The following is a 20982-nucleotide window of genomic DNA, read 5'->3' as shown; positions in this document are numbered from 1 at the left end:
GGGGCTCCGGGCGCCGGGGGGCCATGCGCCGGCCAGCGCGGGCGGCCCGGGGACCCGGCGCAACTTGCCGGGCAGCCTGAGGAGTTGGGGCGGCCGCGGCGCCCGGCCGCCTTTCTTCCCCCTCGCCAAATCCCCCCCCCTCGCTCCTTCCCGTTCGGCCTTGGGGGAGGGGGCTCGTGTCCCCCCCTCCCCCCCTGCCCCCGGAGGCCCGGTCCGCCCCCGCCCGCGCGCGGCCCCGCGGAGTCGCGCAACTTCCCCGGAGCCGGGGCCAAAGTGAGCGCAAAGTGCTGCCCAAGTTGCCGGGATGGAGCTGCAGAGCCGGCCCGAGGCGCTCGCCGTGGAAGTTGCGCGCCACCAGGTAGGCGGCCGGGGCCCCGGGCCAGGACTGGGGGGGGGCTTCAGGGGCCCCAGCCCGGCGTCCTCTCCCGCGTCGCGGGGTCTGCGGGGCCGGAGGTGCCCAGAAAGGGCTCCTGCTGGAGCCTGCTCCCGGACGAGGGAGTTTGTACCTGCTCGGCTGCCCCCCACCTCCTCCCCTCGGGCTCCCCCTCCCCTCGTCTCTTGCAGTCTTGCACAGTTGGGGGGGGGGGCTGGAGCCCGTGGGACCTGAGCCCCGCGTCTCCTCTTTCTCCACTAGGGGTCTGGGGGCCGGAGGGGGCCCCTTCGTGAGCCTGCCCCGGGGTGCTTGTGTGAGAGTGCGGACCGGCCCCCACCCCGGCGCAGCACCGCACAGTTTGCAAAAGTAGTTTCGGGGATTGCTGCCCGGGCCGGCAGCGGCGCTGCGGCGTGCGCGTGTGTGTGTTGGGGAGATTAGGACGCGACTTGAATATTTATGAGCTTTGCTCGACACGGACTCGCCGTGTTTACTTGGCTCTTTGTTCCTCCCCCCTCCCCCGACACACAGTCACACTCACACTCACTCGCACACGCACCCCTGCCTGCAAACTTGCACGGCTCGGGGCGCGCCGCCGGGTGGCCGCGGCCCCCGCCCCGCCCCGCGAGCTGCCCCGATGAGGCGGCAGCCACAGGTAAGCGGCCCCGCGCGGCCGGGACGCGCGGCCCGGGGAACTTGGGGCGCGCTGCGCACGGCCGGGCGGCGGCGGCGCCCCGGGGCGCACTGGACCCCCCCGGGGCGGCCGGCCTGAGCCCGCTCCCCCGTGTTTCCGCAGAACGGCGACCTCAAGAAGCAGCTCCACGAAAGGCAGCCGCGGATCGCCGCGCTCAGCGACAAACAAGTAAGCGAGCTGGAGGCTGCGCCCCCCAACTCCGCCCGCGGTGGGGAGGAGGGGGCGCCCGGCACTTTGGCAGCCCCCTAAAAAAGTGCCGGCCTCGGCGCCGCGCGCTCAGACTCCCAGAGGAGTCTGTCTGCAGCCCTCAAAGTTGCCCGCCCTCCCCCTTTTCTGGAAAGAAAGAGCCGGGGTCCAGGAGGCCGAGGGGGGAGAGCGAGGCCCCGGCGGCGGCCGAAAGGGACGAGCCGCGCTCCGGAGGCGGCGAGCAGCCCGGCGTCCATTTTGAGTTGGTGGACATGTTTTTGGAATGTGGCAGTTTCTCCCGGCTGGGGGTCCCCCACTCCGCGCGGGTGTGAGGGGAGGGGTGGCGGGGGGCGGCATTTTAGGACCTGGACACCCAACTACTTGGACGCGGTTTCTGGATTCCATGGCGAATCTTATTTAAAGAATCGTTTCTCCGGGCACCCCCCCCCCCCTTCTCCAGCATCACTTTTTATTCTTGGAACCTGACGCCAGCTCCGGGGGAACAAAAGAAAGGCGCCCCCAGGACCCCCCAGTTCTGCCCCAACTTTGGTCTCTGGGCTTCAGGTGTAGATTCAGACTCCCGACAAGCGCCTCGCGCTGGGGGGGAGGGGGCGGCACGGCCGCCCGCCCCCCTCGCGGCCCCTCCGGGGAGGAAAAGTTGTCCATTGTGAGTTAGTTGCGCTGAGCTCAGCGCTCGGGGTTTCAGCACCACGAACAGATGCCGCCGCCAGAGCGCGGCCGGCCGCGCGCCCCCGCCCCCTCGCTCCCTCCCCGCCGCCCGCGCCCCTCCCCCGCCGCCCCTCCCCCTGCGCGCCCCGCGCCCCGCGCCCCGCGCCCCGCACTCGCGCTCCCGCCCCTTCCCCGCGCCGCCCGAGCCGAGAACTTTGAGCGGCGCAGCCAATGGCGCTTCCGGGGCTCCGAGGCGGGCGGGGGCGGGGGCGGGGGCGCGGGCGCCCCTCCCCACGGCCCCTCCCTCCGCGGGCCCGCCCCCGCCCCGCCGCGCCCCCTGGCCGTCGATCGCGCTTCCTTCGGAATGCCGGCCGCGGCCGCCAGCGCCGAACTTGGACAGCGCCGCCCCCCCCCCCCCCCCCGCCCCCGCCGCTGGGACGGCCCCTCCGGCCTTCCCGCGCCCCGCGCCGCGGGTCGGAGCCCCCTCCCCGGAGGGGTTTTCGGTGCAGGGAGAGATGTGGACGAGATCGGCGGGGGTGGCGGCGACCGCGGAGCGGGAGAACTCGGAGGCCGGGTGCAAATTTCGAGTCTTTAAAGTTGAAAAGTGGTGGGAGGGGGCGTGCCGGAGAGGAGGGGGCCGGGGGTCGCGGAAAGAAAGATGGCTGTGCCCGCGGGTCCGCGCCCGGGCGGGGGCGGCCGGCTGGACGGGTGGGTTGGGGCGAATGCATTAACCCCTTTCTGTCGCGGCCGCGGCCCCCCCCCTTCCCGGCCGCGCGCGCCCCCGTCCAGGCCTGGAAGCTTCCATTCCCGCCGGAGGGGGGTCCGGCGCGCGGCCCCGGCGAAGTCGGGGGGTTCGCGGGGGGAGGGGACCCGGGCCCGGCATTACCATTTTGATTGCTTTGATGCCATTTTTTGAGGGGGAGGGGTCGGAAGACCCTCGCGGAGCACAAAGCTGTTTCATCACTGTGTAGAATCAAATCAGAGACTTTACTCGTATTTTATTTTTTAAAATCCACCACCGCATCCGGTACAGTGTGGTATCTGAGGGTTGCTAAGCCCTGTTTTCAGTGGGTAAAACGGCAAGTTGTTGACTCTTATGCTCGGAGTGGACGATTTAAGGGGGGGGAGGGGGAGGGGGAGAGGGAGGGAGAATCCAGTCATCCAGCAGCTTTTATTGCAACAATGTCTTTATGTCTTCTGCATGGTAATAGTTTTAGTATTTGGAGTGGCTTTTCAGCGCTTAGGTTTGATCATTTCTTCTGTATTGTAGCAACTATTTCAGGGCTGTTTAAAATTTTATGGTGATAGTAAATGAGTAGCTATTTATTATCCGTCATGCCAGAATTTAGACGAGGCCCAGAGAAACATTCGAAAATTCTGTGTGGAGGCTCCCTGCGTCTTAGGGGAAGGAGCTGTCCGACTCCAGGCTGCCTTTGCCTTTAAATTTGAACTCCGGGGAGGAAAGATGCTTGTGAATGGAATGCACCTCCATCTTTTTGTGTGTGTGAGTGTGTGTCCAAAAAGAAAGAAAAGCAAGGAAAACTTTGGTTCTCTGGCCTTTTAAAAATGTTTCTCTTTTCAATGACTAAATATAACATTTGGTAAGCAGCCAGCCTTGGGCCTGGCCATCGGAACTTGTGTTTGGAACTGTCTGTTGTTTTTCCTTTTCCCTTTGTGGCATTTTATGTAACAAGGGCTCATAAAAGAGGGAGGGGAGGGGGCCTGAGGCCGTGGTGCAGCATGCCAATAAAGCTGCCTCGTCTCTCCCAAGCGCTGGGGTGAAATCTTTCAGAGGTCACCTATGAAATGAGTTGGGTAGACCTAACATTTACGGTCTCTCTCCTTGGGAGAGTTTGGTGGTGATTGGCAGCTTGGCGGGGTTGGGGGCGGGGGGAAGGTCCAGGAACAAGCTCTTGGAGGGGATTCTGGGCTGCACTTTGGGTCTTGAAGAAGAGCAGCGGGACTCTGCTTGGTCTCCCCAGAACCTGCCCAGGAGTGGCTGAAATGTGGGAGCAGGTATGAAAAAGCCAGCATTTTTAAAGTTTGTTTTCAACTCAACATAAAACTAAAGGTAGTGCTCATTTATAGATTTGCTTGGGAAGAAATTCATACCGTTTCCACCTCCGGAGGTGTGTGTGTGTGTGTGTGTGTGTGTGTGTGTGCGCGCGCGCTGCTCTCTCTTGGAATGTGGGATATAAAGGTTAAGTTTCAATTAAAAGTGCATACGTGGGTGATGAACTAGATAGTAAAGCGAACGGATGACCCCATTATCCACATCTGTTGGAAATACAATAGCGGCTGAGTAATATCTCTTGGTGCCCAGCCATCAATTTCCCATTCATGCCCTTGACACTGGGATTTTTTCAGTTACGTCTAGAAACACGGACAAGTGTTTAGAGGTGTTTATCGAGGACTCGTAGAAGTAAATAGGTTGGTTATTGGTCAGAAGTAGAGAGATACAAGTCCTGTATAACTGTCCGGTGTGGCTCCCGCCATTGACGGACTAGGGGATAAACAGGAAAGCAGCTTCCGTAGGACCTTGCTGTGTGAAAATGGAGTTCATATTTTTTTCTTTAAAAAATGGGGGAAGGGGGAGGTGTGGAGAGTTGGTCCGTGCTGCGTTTTGGGCCAGGCTGCATTCCCAGGCGTGGCCGTGCCTGGCTGCCGGGTTTTTGATGCCCGTGGAAGAGGGACCCCTCGTCTTTAACGAGATATGGTGTGTGAAGACTCCATTAGTTGCTCCAATGGTTTTACGCCATGAATTTGCAGCTCACGCAGAGAGGCAGTAACATTTTTATCTAAATTGTCAAGCAACCAGCACTTCCGTGTAAATAACAGCCCCGTCATAAATGCCGGCTTTTTTACCCCCTTCCTCTTTGAAGTCCTCAGCACCTTTAGAGGCCACATGTCACGGGCATCTCTAGACCTGAACTCCGTGGAGTTCAGCTTCAGCACAGGGTGAGAAGAGCCCTCTGTGTTAACTGCAGCCCATGCTGGTGTGGCCTCGGGAGAGAGACCCCGGAGGTGAACTTGGGGCCTCTCCTGCTGCTCCATCCATCGATTTGATGGACTCTGGATTCCGAGGGGCTGTCCTTAAGTGCAGCAATAAAAATATGTCTTCTTGAAAGGTATTATGTATGTGGCGTGCACCCGGGCGCTGAATCATGTCTTCACCGTGATTCACTATCCGAGTTGGACACCAGGGAAACTCTGCCTTGGAAGTAGGCACTGTGGGGCTGGGCGTCTTCTGGGACATTCCCGATTGTGTACAGTCCTTTGGTAAAAGGGTGTCCCGTTTTCCAAGCTTTCTCAAGTCTGCCCCTCTCCAGGAGGGTAAATTTTCATCTTCCTGACTTAAGGGTCGAAGATCTCATGCTTCAAATATTATTACATTCTAAAGAGAAAAGTCTCGCAGAGCTCTACGCTCCATCCCCTGAAGGGAAGGATGTGGTCTAGGCTTGGCAGGACCCAGCCCGTTCCGCCAGCCACCACGCTCACCACCCGCCCTGCAGCCCAAGCCCCCGCCCACACTCATCTGAGCCCTGCCCCCCGGAGCCCCTTCTTCCCCTCCCCACTCCCACCATCATCTCTTAATTGAGGATTTGCATCTCCTGTGAGAAGTAAAAAAAAAACCAAAAACCCAAAACAGCTTTATTGAAGGACATGTCACGTGTCCTATAATTCACCCATTTAAAATGCACAATTAAATGGTTTTTTGTATATTCACAGAGATTTGCCATTGTCACCACCATCAATTTCAGAACATTTTCATCTCAACAAGAAACCCCTTGGCTCTCACCCGCTCCCCACCCCCCCACCCAGCTCTAAGCAACCTCCAGTCTACCTTCTGTCTCTGTGGGATTGCTTATTTTGGCTTCCCCTGTGAATGGAATCCTACGACCAGCTTCTTTCGCAGAGCGTAACGTCTCAAGGCTCATCTAAGTTGTAGCCGATGTTGGTACTTCAGTCCTTTGTTGTGTCTGAATGATGTTCTGTCCTACGGACGGACCACGTTTTGTTTGTCCGTTCACGGGTGGGTGAGCGTTTGGGTTGTGTCCTCCTTTTGACCACATGAGTAATGTACCACGTCGCCTCTCGCCCCCTCCGGTATGTTCTCCTTGGTCTTCAATCAGCACCCTCTTCACCTCACTCTTGCACGTGGCGGTGCGGTCTCCGTGGTTGCTTTCCGGCAACTTCTCTGGCACCTCGAGCGGTTTCCTGCCTCTGCACAGCGCTGGCCAGCGTCTCCCTCCTTCTGGTGGCTGCTGTCAGTGCTAGACCGTAAGCTCTGTGCAGGGGGGTGGCTTTGTCTGCTTTCCCCCTTCCCCTATGCTTTGTAGGGACCAAATGCACTTTGTTGGGTGAGTGGATGACGTTGTAACAAGGCGGGCGTGAGGATGAGTGGAGTCCCTGGGCTGGAGTAGGCGTGCAGCAAATGGGAGGTTTTCCTGTGCTTGAAATGAGTGAACTTAGCAGTGGGTAAGGCCCGCGGCTCCCTGCCCCTGGAAACCTCACCAAAGAGTAAGGCGTCGATATAACCACATTGCAAGGAAATCCCAGGACAGGTCTGTGAAAGTCACGCTGTCTGGCCTGGAGACTGAGGACAGCTTCCTGCAGGAGGTTGGGGGATGGGTCCTTGAGGACACCGAGGGTCATGGACAGGAGGTGCTGGTGGCCAAGCCCACTAAGTGATAACGGCCTAAAGAAGCCTGCAGGTGCCGTGACTCGTCTGGCAATGAAGCCTTGAGTGACAGCAAGAGAGAGACATCAGAGAAGATGAGCTGGGGCCGGAGCGAGGAAGGCATCACTGGTCCTGAAGAAGAGCCTGGATTTTACACTCGGAAATAGCCAAGGGCTGTTAGCGCATAGGTCAGGAAGGTGCCGGGGCGGTGCCCAGGGCAGGTGGGCGGNGGGGGGGAGGAGGAGGGAGGGGGAGTGAGCAGTAGAACAGGAAGAGAGGTGGTAGGAGGGGGAGTGGAGGGAGGGGGGGGGGGGGGGGGGGGGGGAGGTGGGGGGGGGGGGGGGGGGGGGGAGAAGGACGCCTGAACTCCCTCCCTGACTGGCCAGGCTGGGCCACGTGAGTTCCTCAGGTGTTTGTCACGTGCACGGGGAGGCTCTTGTGTGGACGGTGGGTCCTGTGCACCACATGGGACAGGAGGCTGGGAGGCTGCTGGCCCCGTAGCCTTGGATGACCAGCACCCAACAGGCTGTGAGAGAGGGGGGGCGCTGGGTGATCCTCTCCCTCCTGCCTTCCCCAGAGTTTCTTTGACCTGAGAAATTAATGGGGGCCGGGCGATTCTGGAAACTTCCAAAAGGTGACTTGGTTAGCAGTTCTGTTCAGTTGGTTTAAAAAAAAAGTTTATGTAGGGGTTTCTGGGTGGCCCAGTTGATTAAGCATCCAACTTCAGCTCAGGTAGTGATCTCACTCATGGTTTGTGAGTTCGAGCCCCACACGGGCTCTGTGCTGACAGCTCAGAGCCTGGAGCCTGCTTCGGATTCTGTGTCTCCCTCTCTCTCTCCCTTTCTCCTGCTCATGCGTTGGTTTTCTCTCCCTCAAAAAACAAAAACAAACAACCCCCTCATGTGCTTTAAAAAAAACTGTGTGTGCATATATACATACACACATATTTGTCAGGGTTCTCTGTATTAGTGACTTTTTGTCTTTGTGATTAAGTAAAATAAGTAACAAATATGTCACTGTGTACCAGTAAATATATACGAAGTCTATGTAACGTGTGTAAAAATCAGTTACTAACTTTACAGGATTATATAATGAAAATGAGAGGATTTTTTTTTTTTTTTGGAAGTAAGAAAATCATTACCATTCTCCTGAAGTAAAATCTTTTTTTTTTTTTTTAATGTTTTATTTATTTCTAGGAGAGAGAGAGCGTGAGCAGGGGAGGGTCAGAGAGAGAGGGAGTCACAGACTGAAACAGGCTCCAGGCTCTGAGCTGGCAGTCAGCACAGAGCCCGACGCGGGGCTCGAACCCACGAACCGCGAGATCATGACCTGAGCGAAAGTCGGACGCTTAACCGACTGAGCCCCCAGGCGCCCCTCCTGAAGTAAAATCTTAACTGAGGAAGGTGTTGATCAATGTTCTTTTCGTTATTTCTGTAACATTGAGAACAGAAAGAAGAATTCTGCTTTTAAAAAAGTTTTTACTGTAGGGGTGCCTGGGTGGCTCAGTCGATTGAGCATCCGACTTCAGCTCAGGTCATGATCTCGCGGTTTGTGGGTTCAAGCCCCGTGTTGGGCTCTGTGCTGACAGCTCGGAGCCTGGAGCTGCTTCAAGTTCTGTGTTTCTCTCTCTCCCTGCCCCTCCCCTGCTCATGCTCTGTCTCTCTTTCTCAATAATGAGTAAATGTTAAAAAAATTTTTAAAAGTTTTTACTGTAAAAGCAACACATGCTTCTGAGAAGGAAGGTTCACAGTATGGATCTGAGTCCTAAAACGTGAGTCTCCTTCCTTCCACCCCATCCCCCATCGTTGCTTGGGGGGTGAGAGCAGTGCTGTGTTTGTAGGACATGCTCTGTGCACACATGAATGTCTATAACACAGATAAACATGCTTAGCGCGTGCGCTAGGCGTACCAGGCCTAAACTTGGTTTTTACGCTTGGCATTGCCATGTAGCCATCTCTCCTGGGAATAACTCTGTTTAATTATTCCATAAACGGTTAACGAGTGTCCACCAAGTATTGGGGATATGGAGGTGATGGTGGGTGGTCCGCTATTAGCAACAGGGGCGTCTCATTTTATAAGACTTTACACTGACAAAATGCTCTCACCAGCCTTTGTTTGCAAACATTTTCACATATACTTGGGGAGACAGATGTATCCACAGTTACAAACCCCGTGAAGCCCAGTGAGGCGTCTGCATGAGATGTTCAACCACCAGGCTCACTTGGGCAGCAGACGGGATGGGGTGCTCTGATGGGGTGCTTGGGGACCGTGCCGAGGAGGTGACGTTCACACCTGTCGAGAAGCGTAGAGACAGATTGCACACGGGTTGCCTTGGCTGTCAGCAGAGGCGATACAGTTCTGTCACCTCTTTGATGCTGTCATTTTATTTGATTGTCAGGATGATCCCATGACACGGGGCAGGTGGATCTTTCCTGCTGGACTGATCAGGGAGGGGCAGCTTCCCAAGGTCCCACAGCTTGGGACCATTGAGAAGGGTGCTCCCTGTTTCAGCCGCTGCCTCATCTCCAACTGGCCCCTTGCATCGTGGAGCATAACATGAAAGAGCAGAGCTAAGCTCTGGCAAATGGAGTTCACGTCCCAGCTCCCCACATCTGGCTGAGTCCCCTTGGACAAGCCATTTTGCTTCCTTGTGTTCTGTTTCCTGTTTGTAAGGTGTGTGTAGCAGGAAGCGCTATCTCACCGGCTTGTTGATGAAATCAGAGAGGGGATGTGAAAATGTGTGTCGACTACGAAGCGAAGGGTTTGATTGAAGGGAATTGTGGCCGCTGCCTCCGTGACCATGGAAGACACCTGCTGATGCCTGCCCTGCCCCTGTGGAAGCGGCCGCCTTTGCACTGCGTCCCGCCGCTGTTCACGGATCGGGCCATTTCTTTTTTCCACAGGAGGGCGTCCTGACGCTCTGTGGCTCTGGGTAGAGCTCGGCGTTGACTGAGCCAACTTCTCCAGGCGACGCAAGGTTCGCTTTGAGACTTAGCCTCTGAAAACACCTGCTGGCGGAAGTGTACAATTGATTTCAATTAGCTTTGAGTTTTTTCAGTGAGATGACTCTGATAATAACTTTGGTAATCCCACGGTGCCTCATTAGAGCTGCTGGCTCTGATGATTAGCCCTGTGATTTAGCACGTTTCTCCTCCAGCACCTCTGTCTATCCAGGAACCGAGTCACAGGCTCGCTGCCGTTTCCGTTTCACTTGGCCAAGCCCGTGCCACACGTGCCGCTGCTGGTCTGCCCGCCGGAGCCGCTGGGTCCGAGGAAGCACCTTTTGCCCACAGGCTTTTGCCGCAGAGCGGTGTCTTGGCCCGCTTCGGTGACACCCGGGGCCTCGGGGAGGGCCCTTTGGGGGTATCTGTTTGCTCAGCCTCCAAGGCCCTCGCCCCAGACACAGGGGGACTTCAGGGAAAGAGGAGGGCGCAGCGCATGTACGCCGTTTGCAAAGTACACCGTTTCAGGAACCGAGACTGGATTTGGTTTCCCTTCCAGAAGAGCGCTGCCAAGAAGGCTTTTAACTTCTGTCTCCGAGAGGTGCGTAATAGAGGAGCTTAAAGCACAGGCTTTACAGCGGGGCGGACGGGGGTTACAGAGCCAACGCCACCTTCTGGGGCTGTAAGATGGGCAACACGGCGCGCGGCGGATTGGGTGGCAGAGAGCCGGCACGTGGTGAGCGCGGAAGAAGTGACCTGGGAGAGGCAGTCGGAAGGTTCAACCAAGGCAACGTGGAAAGCCCCCCGGGTCCTCAGCAGGTGGGACCTGGAGGGCATCAGAGTCTCCGTTCCGAGCCCCGGCCCCGCTGTCTGATGCTCTCCGGAGCCAGGCGCCTCGGAGGGCTCTCTTGCACCCAGCGGCCACTGTTCACAAAGCCCTCTGGGGAAGGCCTGCTCCTAATCTCCATTGCACTGAGGACCAGCTGAAGCCCAGAGAGGTCGACTGGCTTGTTGACGTGACGCGGGCCAGACGGCGAGCAGAGGGACTGTTCTGGGCCTCATGGTCTTCACCGCTCCGTCGGAGGAGTGAGTGGGGGAGGGGGCACGCTCGGGCCATGAGTTCGAAGAGCGTCCAGGACGTGTGTTTGGATGAAAGTAAGTGTGTTGGTGTGTCAGAGACAGGCGCCGGTGAACTAGAAGTAGCTGCTCTGCCATGAGGGAGCGGGGGCTTCACTCTGAAGTAGAAGGTTCTAGAACTTTGGAGAGGTCTGAGGTCTGGGGCCTGGGCCTGGGCCCGGTCTCTGCACACGGCACCAGGGTGGGGAGTGGGCGGCGGGCTGGGCGCAGGGAGAGACCTCTGCAGCGTGGAGGCCACGAGTCCGGCTGACCCCACCGTCCCGCAAGGGGCCTGTGGGCCCGCCCCCACCCCCCCTGCTCTGTGAGCCCCGCCCGGGCCCGCCTGGCGTGCTTACTTGGATTCTTCTTGTTTCCCGTGTGATTCACACTTGAATGTGGAGGCATCGCCTCATTTTGAAATGGCCTCTGTTTTCCAAGAGAACAAATACGCTTCCTTTGGATTTTTTTTTTTCTTTTTTCTTGGTGGTTACTTCTGGTTGGGTGGGGCAGTCGCTCCGTCCTGGTCACAGCCTCTGCCTGCCACCCGCTGGCGTCCCCCGCGGTCCCGCTCCGTCCCCCCCCCCCCAGTACCTGTGTCCATCTTGTTAAAACAACATAAAGCAGTGCTTCCTTAAGGGATTTTCTTTCCCTTTTTCTTTTTGTCCAAGGCTGAGTGGTTTCTCAGCCTCCAGGTAACTACAGTAGGAGGGGCAGGTGCCCGGGTCCGTATCTCAGAGCGGGGAGGACGCTGCTTCCCGGGCTAGGCTGTCCTGAGGGTTCGTGCGGAGGCGCGGCCCGCGTGCCCGGTGTCCTTCCCACCCCGCCGCGGGGCCGCGCAGTCGGGGAGCGGGAGCGCCCGTAGCTGCAGCGCTTCATCACCCGGGGGGCGGGAAGCAGAAGGCTGCCCACACCCCAGAGATCTCCCTGCCCTGGAGAGCAGCCAGGCGACTGTGGCTTTTCGTCGGGACGGAAGCCTCTGGCTCGCCTTTGTCTCCGTGGGTTGGGGTGCCCACAGCCGGACTGGGTTGTGTGCTTGGGTTCCGAGGAAGTGGAGGGCGTGTGTCCCCCGGACTGGGCATGGTGGCTTAAAGCACAAGATGCAACAGCCACTGGGGGGCGTCTTTGCGGGGCCTCTCTGCCCACCCCCAGGTTACACGTGGGGAACTGAGATCCCGAGTGGGGGTGGGGATGGCACCCAGGAAGCAGAACGAGCCCCCAGGAACACCCGTCTTCCTGACCACACGCCCCAGTTTCTGTTTTTGTTCAGGCAACTATATTTCCTTTACGGGAGTTTTCTGTTGGAAGCATCCTGTTGGGTGTCCCCTGTGTGACGGGCCCGGGTCTCGCACAAGATGTCCCCTGTGACATCAGGACCACTGAGAACAGTTGACCCCCAGGGGCGCCTGCGTGGCTCAGGCGGTTGCACGTCCGACTTCGGCACAGGTCATGATCTCATGGTTCGGGAGTTCGAGCCCCGCGTCGGGCTCTGTGCTGACGGTGCAGAGCCTGGAGCTGCTTCAAAATCTGCGTGCCGCCCCGCCCCTCCCCCGCTTGTGCTCTATCTCTCAAAAATAAACATTAAAAAAAAAAAGAGCAGCTGACCCCCGATTTGCACCAGGGGGCGACCGGCAGCTGTGGCAGGGCACAGCACATTCCTGAAGCTGGCTGAACCTGATTGACTGGGGCCCTCCAGGTGCGGACGGTTCAGAAAGGGGCCCTGCGCACTTCCTGCCTTTGGAGTCTACACTGGAGGTGGAGACTGGTTCTGGCCTTGGGCGGGCAGTCACCTTCCTAAGTAGAGGAGGGGTGGAGGGATGCCGTCGGAGGGGAGCAGTCCTGTTTAGGGGAAACAATGACTGACGTGTCTTCTCTTGAGCGGGAGCAGTGAAAAGTTACCTGAAACAGCAGTTGGGGGGGCCCTGCAGGCTGCCCCGGGTGATACTGTAATCGATTTGGGGAGAGGCTTTTTGCCTCAGTAAAGAGAAGAGGGCAGGAGCGAGAGAGAAAGAGGAGATGTTTCCCTTTGATGTCATTCAGGCAGAAAGCCAATCTGCACATGTAAATGAACTTGAAAATGCAATTAAAAATATATACATATTAGAGACTGTGATCGAGAATTTAATGTGAGATGCAGGTTACAAAGTGACAAACAGCATTTCCTACAATCAGTGTTCCCAGCTCTTCTCTGTGATTAATGCGTCTCATCCCACTGGTGATAAACGCACCGCAGATAAATGCCGGAATTAGTTCTTAAACTACAGTTTGACAGCCCCACCAGATGCAGTTTGCTCTGCCCACTTCGCCAGCCTCCCCCCAGCCCCCACTGCCCGGGGGACATGTCCTCAGGAAGGCCCCTCCAAGGGCTGGCTTGACGGGACAGGTGATGACAGCTTCGGGCATCATTGTGGGCAGAGATCTGAGAGGTCCTGAACCTGGTTCCAGCTGTGGCGCCAGGAAACAGGCACGTCACAGGGAGGTTACGAGGAGCCACCGTGCCCTGCATCTAAGGCAGGAGCTGGGATGTGGGGGGTCCAGGGTGATGAGTGTAGGAGGGGGGCTGGAAGGGAGCAAGGCGACAGAGCTGTGTGTGTCCTAAGCCCTTCGTCTAGAAGACAGCCCTGGAGCAAAGGCCTTGCAGAAGCTGCAGGAGTGAGCCTCGTGGTTCTGCAGGAAGTGTGTTCCAGGCAGAGGCAAAGCCTGTGCAAAGGCCCTGAGGTGGGGTGTGCCTGGCATTTCCAGCGGAGGCCAGTGTGGCAGGGAGAGAGTGACAGGTGAGCATGAAGGAGATCTAGGAGCTGATGGGACAGGGTGGGGGACTGTCCTCTCCAGCGTGACTGACCTCTGCCTTTAGCTTGTCTAATGGCCGGCAGGGGGGTGCGCCTGGGTGGCTCCGTTGGTTGAGCACCCGACTTGGGCTCAGGTTGGTGAGTTTGAGCCTTGCATTGGGCTTACGCTGATATTTCAGAGCCTGCTTGGGATTCTCTCTCTCTCTTTCTCTCTCTCTCTCTCTCCCTCTCTCTCCCTCTCTCTCCCTCTCTCTCCCTCTCCCTCCCTCTCCCTCCCTCTCCCTCCCTCTCCCCCTCCCCCTCCCCCCCCGCTTGCTCACTCTCAAAAATAAATAAAACATTAAAAACTAATAATACAAATAAATGGTGTACTGGCCATAATGTATAAGGGGTGGCAGAATTTTGAATAGAAGCTGGAAGTTTTCAGAAGGGCTCCCAGATCTGGAGAAATTCCCCGATAGACCTGTCTCGGGATAGGATCCTTTGCTCTGAGTCCTTTGTCCCCCAAACCAGCACCTCATGAGCCGAGGCACGGCAGCCCCCGTGGCAGCCCGGCGGGACCGCAGGCTGCTTCTCCCTACACGGAGATCCTGTTCAGAGATGCTAAGGCTCCTCAAGGGTCCTGCAGCTGCCTGATTATGACCAGGCACGCGCTCTGATGCAGAATCGGGAACTTGGACCCTGCTGCCGGTGGCGGTGACTGTGCCCTGCCCTGGGGGGGTGGGCGGCATGGCCTAGCCCCTCCCCACACCACGTGCCTTGTTTCCCAACAGCCTGCTCCTTTGATATTTCAAGAGAAGCCGGACAGTCCTGCTTCTGTGAAGCCTCCTTAGGTGTGGAGGGGGGCCGTGCACCAAGGCCTCCTATACATGCTGCCCGCCCGCCCGAGGGAACACCCCTGCAGCCAGACCCCAGATGCTTCCTACACAGCTCGCGTCTTCTATCACCTTCCGAGTTCCCTCCCCCGTGCCCTGTTCCTTGCAGGGCATCGTCCAGGCCTCACCAAGGCGCCCAGTCGCCCTGACCTTGCAGATGGCTGGGTGTCCCTCCTCTGGGCCAGTGCCCCTTTGGGGCTCCTTCGCGCTGGGTCACGATCTAGTAATTTACTGCCTGTCCGCACCCCTGCCCCCCAGTCACCATCTCGCGTGGCGTCCAGGTGCAGAGCATTGAATACAGAGCCGCCGAGGGAGTCCTAGCCTGAGCCCCCGGAAGGTTCTGTAACCTTCAGACGCTAGGGCCCAAATGTCTGATCGCGAGAGCCCTGAAGAGTCAGCGGTTCTGCGGCCCCCGAGACCCCCACCCCCGCCCTTGTCACTGCTGTTAGGGGAACACGGTTGTTCGCGTGGCTAGAGGGCTACTGCGGTTCTTCAAGTGCGTTCATCTCTCATTCAGATAAGAAAGCAGAACTCAAATCCATTTCTGTAAATAAAACGGACCCGCAGCCGCCCGCGGCCAGCCGAAGTCGGTGCCTTGTTGAAGTTATTTTATTAACGAGTTTCTGCTGAGTGGGCTCGAATGGGGGCCGCTGCTCTCGTACTGTCGATCTAATTATAAACACGAGGGACGGTACCAAATAAGTAGCCTTTAAAGGGAGAAGAGTCTGGTGGCTCCGTGTAAAGTGTCCTTTAATGAACTTCTTTGGTACTTGTATCTTAGCAACACGTTTTATTACATCCTGGTGCAGCTGGACGCGCTGCCGGGTAATTTATCCCCTCCCCCGGCCGCGGCCCCCACCCCGGCCCTCGGTGATGGAGGGAAGAATGTACCGGCCCGCTCTCCCCCAGACTCTGTTTGCATCGCTTCGGCTTTGTTCGGCGGATGAAAAGGGCACACGCAGCATCGCGAGTGGAGGCCTCGCTGGCTGGCTCGAGCTGCAACGCGGGGGACCCTGGCCCCCGGGCCTGAGAGGTGGGCGGCCCTCCTGGCGCTGGGCTGCCGGGGGTCTGGATGCCGGTGCCTCAGGCTGCCTGTACATGTGCTGATTCGCTCCCGGGCGCTCCCTGGGTTTGGGTATTTTTATCTGGACTTCTTTCCTGTGATGACACTAATTTGGATGTGGTGGAAGTGAGGACGTTTGCAAATCTTTCATGGTAATCAGCAGCCTGTAAGTGGGGCTGGGGGATTGTTCCAGATGGAGTGGCCGTCGAGGGGGAGGGCAGGGGAGGAGCGGAAGGAAGGAAGGCGAGGACATGGCCGGGGGGGGGGTCCCCCAGAACCCCAGGGCACCCAGCCAAATTGCCTTCTCTAAGCTTAACTTCCTTGTTTGCTGCACGAGTCCCGGGGCTGTTGTTACAAAGGGCCACAAACCGGGCCCCTAAAAGCAACAGAAATTTACCCTGTCACCGTTTAGGGCTGGAAGTCTGAAATCAAGGTGTGGGCAGAGTGGTGGTCCCTCCTGAGGCTCCAGAGGAGGGTCCCACGCACACCTTCCGACTCTGGGTGGCTCCTGGGCTCGTGGCTGCGTCCCTTCAGTCTCTGTCTCTGCCAGCACGCGGCCGTCTTTCCTGCGTCTCTGTCCTCCCCTGTTTCCATAGGGACCCCAGTCATCGGATTTAGGACCCGCCCTAATCCAGTGTGGCCCCACATGATCACTTCTGCAAACATCCTCATCCTATTTCCACACAAGGTCACATTCTGAGAGTTTGGGTGGACGTGAATTTGGGGGAGACACTATTCAACCCATCCACCTGCCAGTGGAAGGTAGTCACGCCCTCAGGTTAGGGTTGGGGGATCAGAGTAGATGGTGGACTCTTGATGCCAACTCAGTGCCAGGAATGCCGTGGGCTCCCTCGGTGTCAGCCTCGGCCACCCTTTCCTAGTCGGGAGCCGACAGAGGAGCTGCTGAAGCCACGCACGCTCCGTCATGAGCAATACGGTGGCTGTATTCACCCAACGTGTGACCTGGCAGTTGGTGTGAATATTTGAATCCGGACCGCCCCAGGATGTCTGGGGTGTGCCATTCTAGCTGGTGGCTCACCAGAAGTGGAGGGCTTGCCGTGAACAGCCAGCCTGGGGCTTCACCCGGAGCTGTTCTCGTTCAGTAGTGGGGACAGAATGCTCTAGAACATGGTAGACGGTGAGCAGGAAAGGGCACGGACTGGGCTGCACAGAACCTCCCATTGGTCTCGTGGGAAGGTGGAGGCCCCAGGCTGGAGTCGGAGGCTCCCCTCCTACGGCCCCCCCCCCTCATTTTCTGCATCTATACAGTGGGAATGAGACGTCACTGTCCGCTCACAGGGTGATTGCAAGAGTGAAATGAAAAAGCACGAAGGGAAATTGGGGGCTCGGGGGGCTGGGCCTGGGGCTCCTGGGGCCACGCGAGTGGGCCCGAGTGTCCAGAGAGACCCTGTCTTCCCCATCCCCACCACCATCTCTTATTTTGCGCCTACTGTGTACCCGAGTGCTTTACCTGCGGTAGCGCTGCGTTCCTCCTTGGAGCAGAGCTCTGGTCTGTATTTACCGGAACGGGAAGCATCGAAGGAGCGCTTCAGGAGCTGGAGTGGTGAGCGGCACGGGGGAGCTGGCCTTGCACCCTGGAACCCTATCCCACCTCCAGATTCGGAGAAGCACACTCAACAGCAGTTCCCGTCTCTGGAGGGGCGGGGGGGGGTGGGGTGGGAATGTGCTTGGTTATCACCCTCACTTCTGCCCAGGGCGGAGCAGGACCCGGCGGCGTGGCTGGTGGGAAACGCCAGGTCTCCTGAGCACTGGTCTGGTGGGGGGCGGGGGTCAGGTCTGACACTTCTAAGACCCCCCATCCTGACTCCGCCTCCCGCCTTCTGAAGACACGAGAAGCAAAGCAAGAACCCACCCCCAGGCCACCTTTCCGGTCCTTTTATTTGGACCCCTGTTATTACTATACACCGAGCTGGAAAATTCCGCAGGGCTAGGAGGTGCCAGTGGTTCCTTGGTAAATAAACAGAATATGGAACTGTCCCCCCTCAAAGTGAGTCGGGGAGGGGCAGCCGTTTTGTGCTCTGACGGAAAGCTGCCCCCTGGGGAGCTGGCTCGGCTCTGGGGAGGCCCGGGTGCGGGGAGGCCGTGTTGGTCAGGCCCCCGCCCCGGTGTCTGCTTCTGCTCAGTGCTGTCCTGTCAGGGCCTTCGGACCTTGGGCTGCGTCCCGTGTCACTCTTGCCCCCATTCTTGTGGCCAAAGCGGGCCACGTGGCCGGACGTGCCAGCCGAAGGTCCCTGAGCGCACGGGACAGGCGGCAGCGGTGTCATCCTGCCATGGCGTGGCTGGCCACCACACCGGCCCTGCTCAGGTGGCCCCTCTGCACGCTCCCTTCCCTTCACCCCTAGGACGAGTGGCAGCGGGGAGGGGCTGGGTGAGAGTGGCCTCTGGAGCCCCCAGATCTGGGTCCACGTCTCACCCCTGCAAGGTCTCTGTCCTGCAGAAAGTGTCCCCGCCTGCTCCTGGTGCCCGGGCACCTGTGTGCTCCCCAGCTCCCAAATCCGCTCACCTGCAGGGGCGGGTTTGACCTGTCTGTCCTTCAGGCAGCGTGTCCCTGACCCCCCAACACTCTGGGCCCTACTTTGTGCCCCCGGTCCCCGTCCCTGTCCTCTTCGGCTCTGCAGTTACTGGTGGGGGGCTGAGGTGGGGAGGGGTGCGGCTGCATGAGGCAGGGCTGGGCCCGCCCCTCCCCCTCCCCGAGCATCACCTGGCCCGGCTGCACTGGGCACCTGGCGGGAACTAGACAGCCTGGCCTGACCGGCAGGGGACATGCCTGCCCGGGTTGGGAGGGAACCCCTTTCCCCTGAGGCTGCAAGCGTGTTGAGCTCTTCTTCAGGTAACTTTTTCACCTGATCTCCAGTAAACATTTGTTGTTCAGTAACTACGCGCTTGCACCGTAGCGCTCCGACCGAGGCTCAGGACCCGCCTGCGGAGGAGGGGTGGCCGTCGTCACCATCATCCCCAGTAGCCTTGTTCACCCCTGTGGGCGTTTGTATGACCTTTGACCCTGCCTCCCCTCCATCCATCCACCCATCTGTCCACCCACCCATCCGTCCATCCATCCACTCGTCCATCCATCGGTCCATCCACCCACCCATCCATCTGCCCACCAACCCATCCATCCACCCACCCACCCATCCGTCCACCAACCCATCCATCCATCCATCCATCCATCCATCCATCCATCCATCCATCCATCGTCCATCTATCCACCCATCCACTGCTGCCAGTTCACTGGGCGCCTGCCACGTGGCAGAGGTGAGCATGAAGATGTAGACAAGACTCAGCCTCCAGGAGGGAGACGGAGACAGGAGAGCACGTGCTCTGTCAGCATCTGCGCCCAGTTGTCCCAGATGCTCTGGGACAGCCTCATGGTGACGGTGGCGGCTCCCAGGAGGGTGTGGTTGGTTGTCTCTATTGTCTCTAAGAAGCATCACCATGTGATTCTCCCTACTTTCGATGAGGAAACATAAGTGACTCTTGCCCAAGGTCCACAGCGACCGAGGGGCAGTCCCAGATTCCAGAAGCATCTGCGTGACCCCAGGATGCACTCTTACCCGTATTTTACAGATGAACAAACTGAGGCTCTGAGATGTCATGGACTTTCCCAAGTCACCCGCCTCCCAGATGGCGGTGCTCAGATCCCCACCCAGGTCTCTTGACTCCAAGTTTTCCCTTTTGCCCAGGCTCCCAGAGACCAGGATTCAGTCGTCGCCCTGGTGGGAGGATTCGGCGTGTGTGCGGCCCTGGCCTTGAGGTCACTTGGCTGGTGGGCACTCTCCCTGCCCTGCCCCCACTAAGTGCACAAAGTCCCTCGATGGCTGAGCCAAAGTGCATTTGTGCATGACACACCCTGGCTCAGCGTTCACCCCGCGTGTGCTGTCCGAGGGAGGAGAGAGGGGTTTGATCGGCAAGATTTGGTTTTGGGTTTGGGACGTCCTCTATCGGGTCCCAGACCCCCCCGTCCCTGCTCTCTCCTCCATCCATCCACCCACTGGGGGAGACCTTTGTGATCCCTGGGCCGATGGACGATGCGGTGCTTGGGGGGGGCTGTTCTGTGGAATTGTGAACGAGCTGCCCCCCAAAAGCTGTGCATCACCCCGAGAGCAGCCGTGTAGCAGCCTGGGGCGCGGCAGCCGTCGGTGTTAAGTGTTGTGACCTTGAGCGAGGTATTGGCCATCATTACGCTTCCACTTAGGCTCCCGGGAGGCGGAAGCCACACAGGTCGTGGAGCCTGAAGTGTGAGGTGAGGCCGTGCGCGGTGAGGGCTCAGGAGAGGCGAGTCTCGTGACCCTCTCTCCTCCGAGGCCGAGTCTCCGTGGGGCTTGTCTGCACCCCAGCTCCCCACCCCGGATCGTCTTGCCAGTCCCCTCCTCCTGTTTCTCCCTCCTTCCCTCCTCCTCTGCTCTCATTCATCTCTCAGCTGCTCTCAGAATGTTCCGGAGCCTCCTCACTCGCCTCTCGCACGGGTCTTCCTGCTGTCCCCACGGTTGTCGTTCCGGAGTTCGGCCCTGCCTTACTCTCTCCCCGGCGCCCACAGCACAGCTCGGGGTGCAAGTCCCGGGAGGGGCTGCTCTGCCCGAAGCAGGGCTGGGGCTCCAGGGGACACTGTGGGGGGGGGCTAGTGCTTGAAGAAGACTCAGGAGTTCCTTGACGACGGGCCTTTCGTTATCTGACCTCAGATCTTGTCTTCAGCCTCCTCTCCCGACGAAGAGCTGTTGACCGTTTCTCGGACACCCTAAACGCCTGTGCATTTTGCCCTTTTCTCATTAGCAAGTCCCTGCTCATCCCCCAGGGTCCATATCCTCGGCTCACCCTCGAGGAAGGCGCCTCCGGATTCATTTGGATCAGACTGCGGGGGTGGTGATGACGGTCACGGTGATGGTGGCTGTGGTGAGGAAGGTGATGGCCATGCTGATACGGGGTGGTGAGCGTGCTGGCCGCTATACAGGCGACGGGGAGTGGCCTCAGCGAGGGCGAGAGCCACCACCGTTTGTGGGCCACTCCCTGCGGCGGCTGTGGGCGTCTTCCAGGCTACCTGACCTATTGTCACAGCACATCCCGTGAGGAAGTCTCGTCCCCACTCTGCACTAGAGGAGACAGACGCGTTTCTGGGGCTGATGTGGCCGGGCCTGGCTTGGCTACTTAGGGGCCGATCAGACTCCTCAGTAAGATGGAAGACCGAGGGGCGCTGTGTGCGTCGGACACGTCTGTGCACAATGGTTCTGTTCTAACTAGTGCGAGGTGGCTGGGAATGCGCCTTAAGTCCTGGAAACGTGGTAGAAATGTCTTTGTTCTTCTGTTGTGTCCCTGAAGACAGAATGTTTGAGGGGCACCTGGCGGGCTCAGTCGAGTGAACATTTGACCTCAGCTCAGGCCATGATCTCACGGTTCATAGGTTTGAGCCCCATCAGGCTCTGTGCTGACAGCTCAGAGCCTCAAGCCTGCTTCCGATTCTGTGTCTCCCTCTCTCTCTCTGCCCCTCCCCCTCCCCTGCTCACACCCTGTCTCTCAAAAAATGAATAAAAACCTGAAAAAAAAATTAAAAACCCTGTAAATGTCTTTACTGTTTTATTGTGTCTGAA

At 58.5% G+C, this 20982-nt stretch overlaps 1 protein-coding gene across 1 annotated transcript in view; it reads left to right on the top strand.

Moving 5' to 3' along the window:
- Nucleotides 1-304: 304 nt before the first annotated feature.
- PHF21B (PHD finger protein 21B) overlaps nucleotides 305-20982 on the top strand; it is an 88833-nt gene continuing 68155 nt past the window's right edge. The window contains exons 1-2 of the mRNA XM_039235589.1: nucleotides 305-358; nucleotides 1167-1232. Coding sequence (XP_039091520.1) covers nucleotides 305-358; nucleotides 1167-1232 — 120 coding nt within the window. The remainder of the gene's footprint in view (nucleotides 359-1166; nucleotides 1233-20982) is intronic.

Source organism: Hyaena hyaena, unplaced genomic scaffold (assembly GCF_003009895.1).
Source record: "Hyaena hyaena isolate Hyena2069 unplaced genomic scaffold, ASM300989v1 scaffold_4, whole genome shotgun sequence".
In the NCBI taxonomy this organism is placed as follows: domain Eukaryota; kingdom Metazoa; phylum Chordata; class Mammalia; order Carnivora; family Hyaenidae; genus Hyaena; species Hyaena hyaena.
This window is presented reverse-complemented; position numbering and strand designations above follow the sequence as displayed.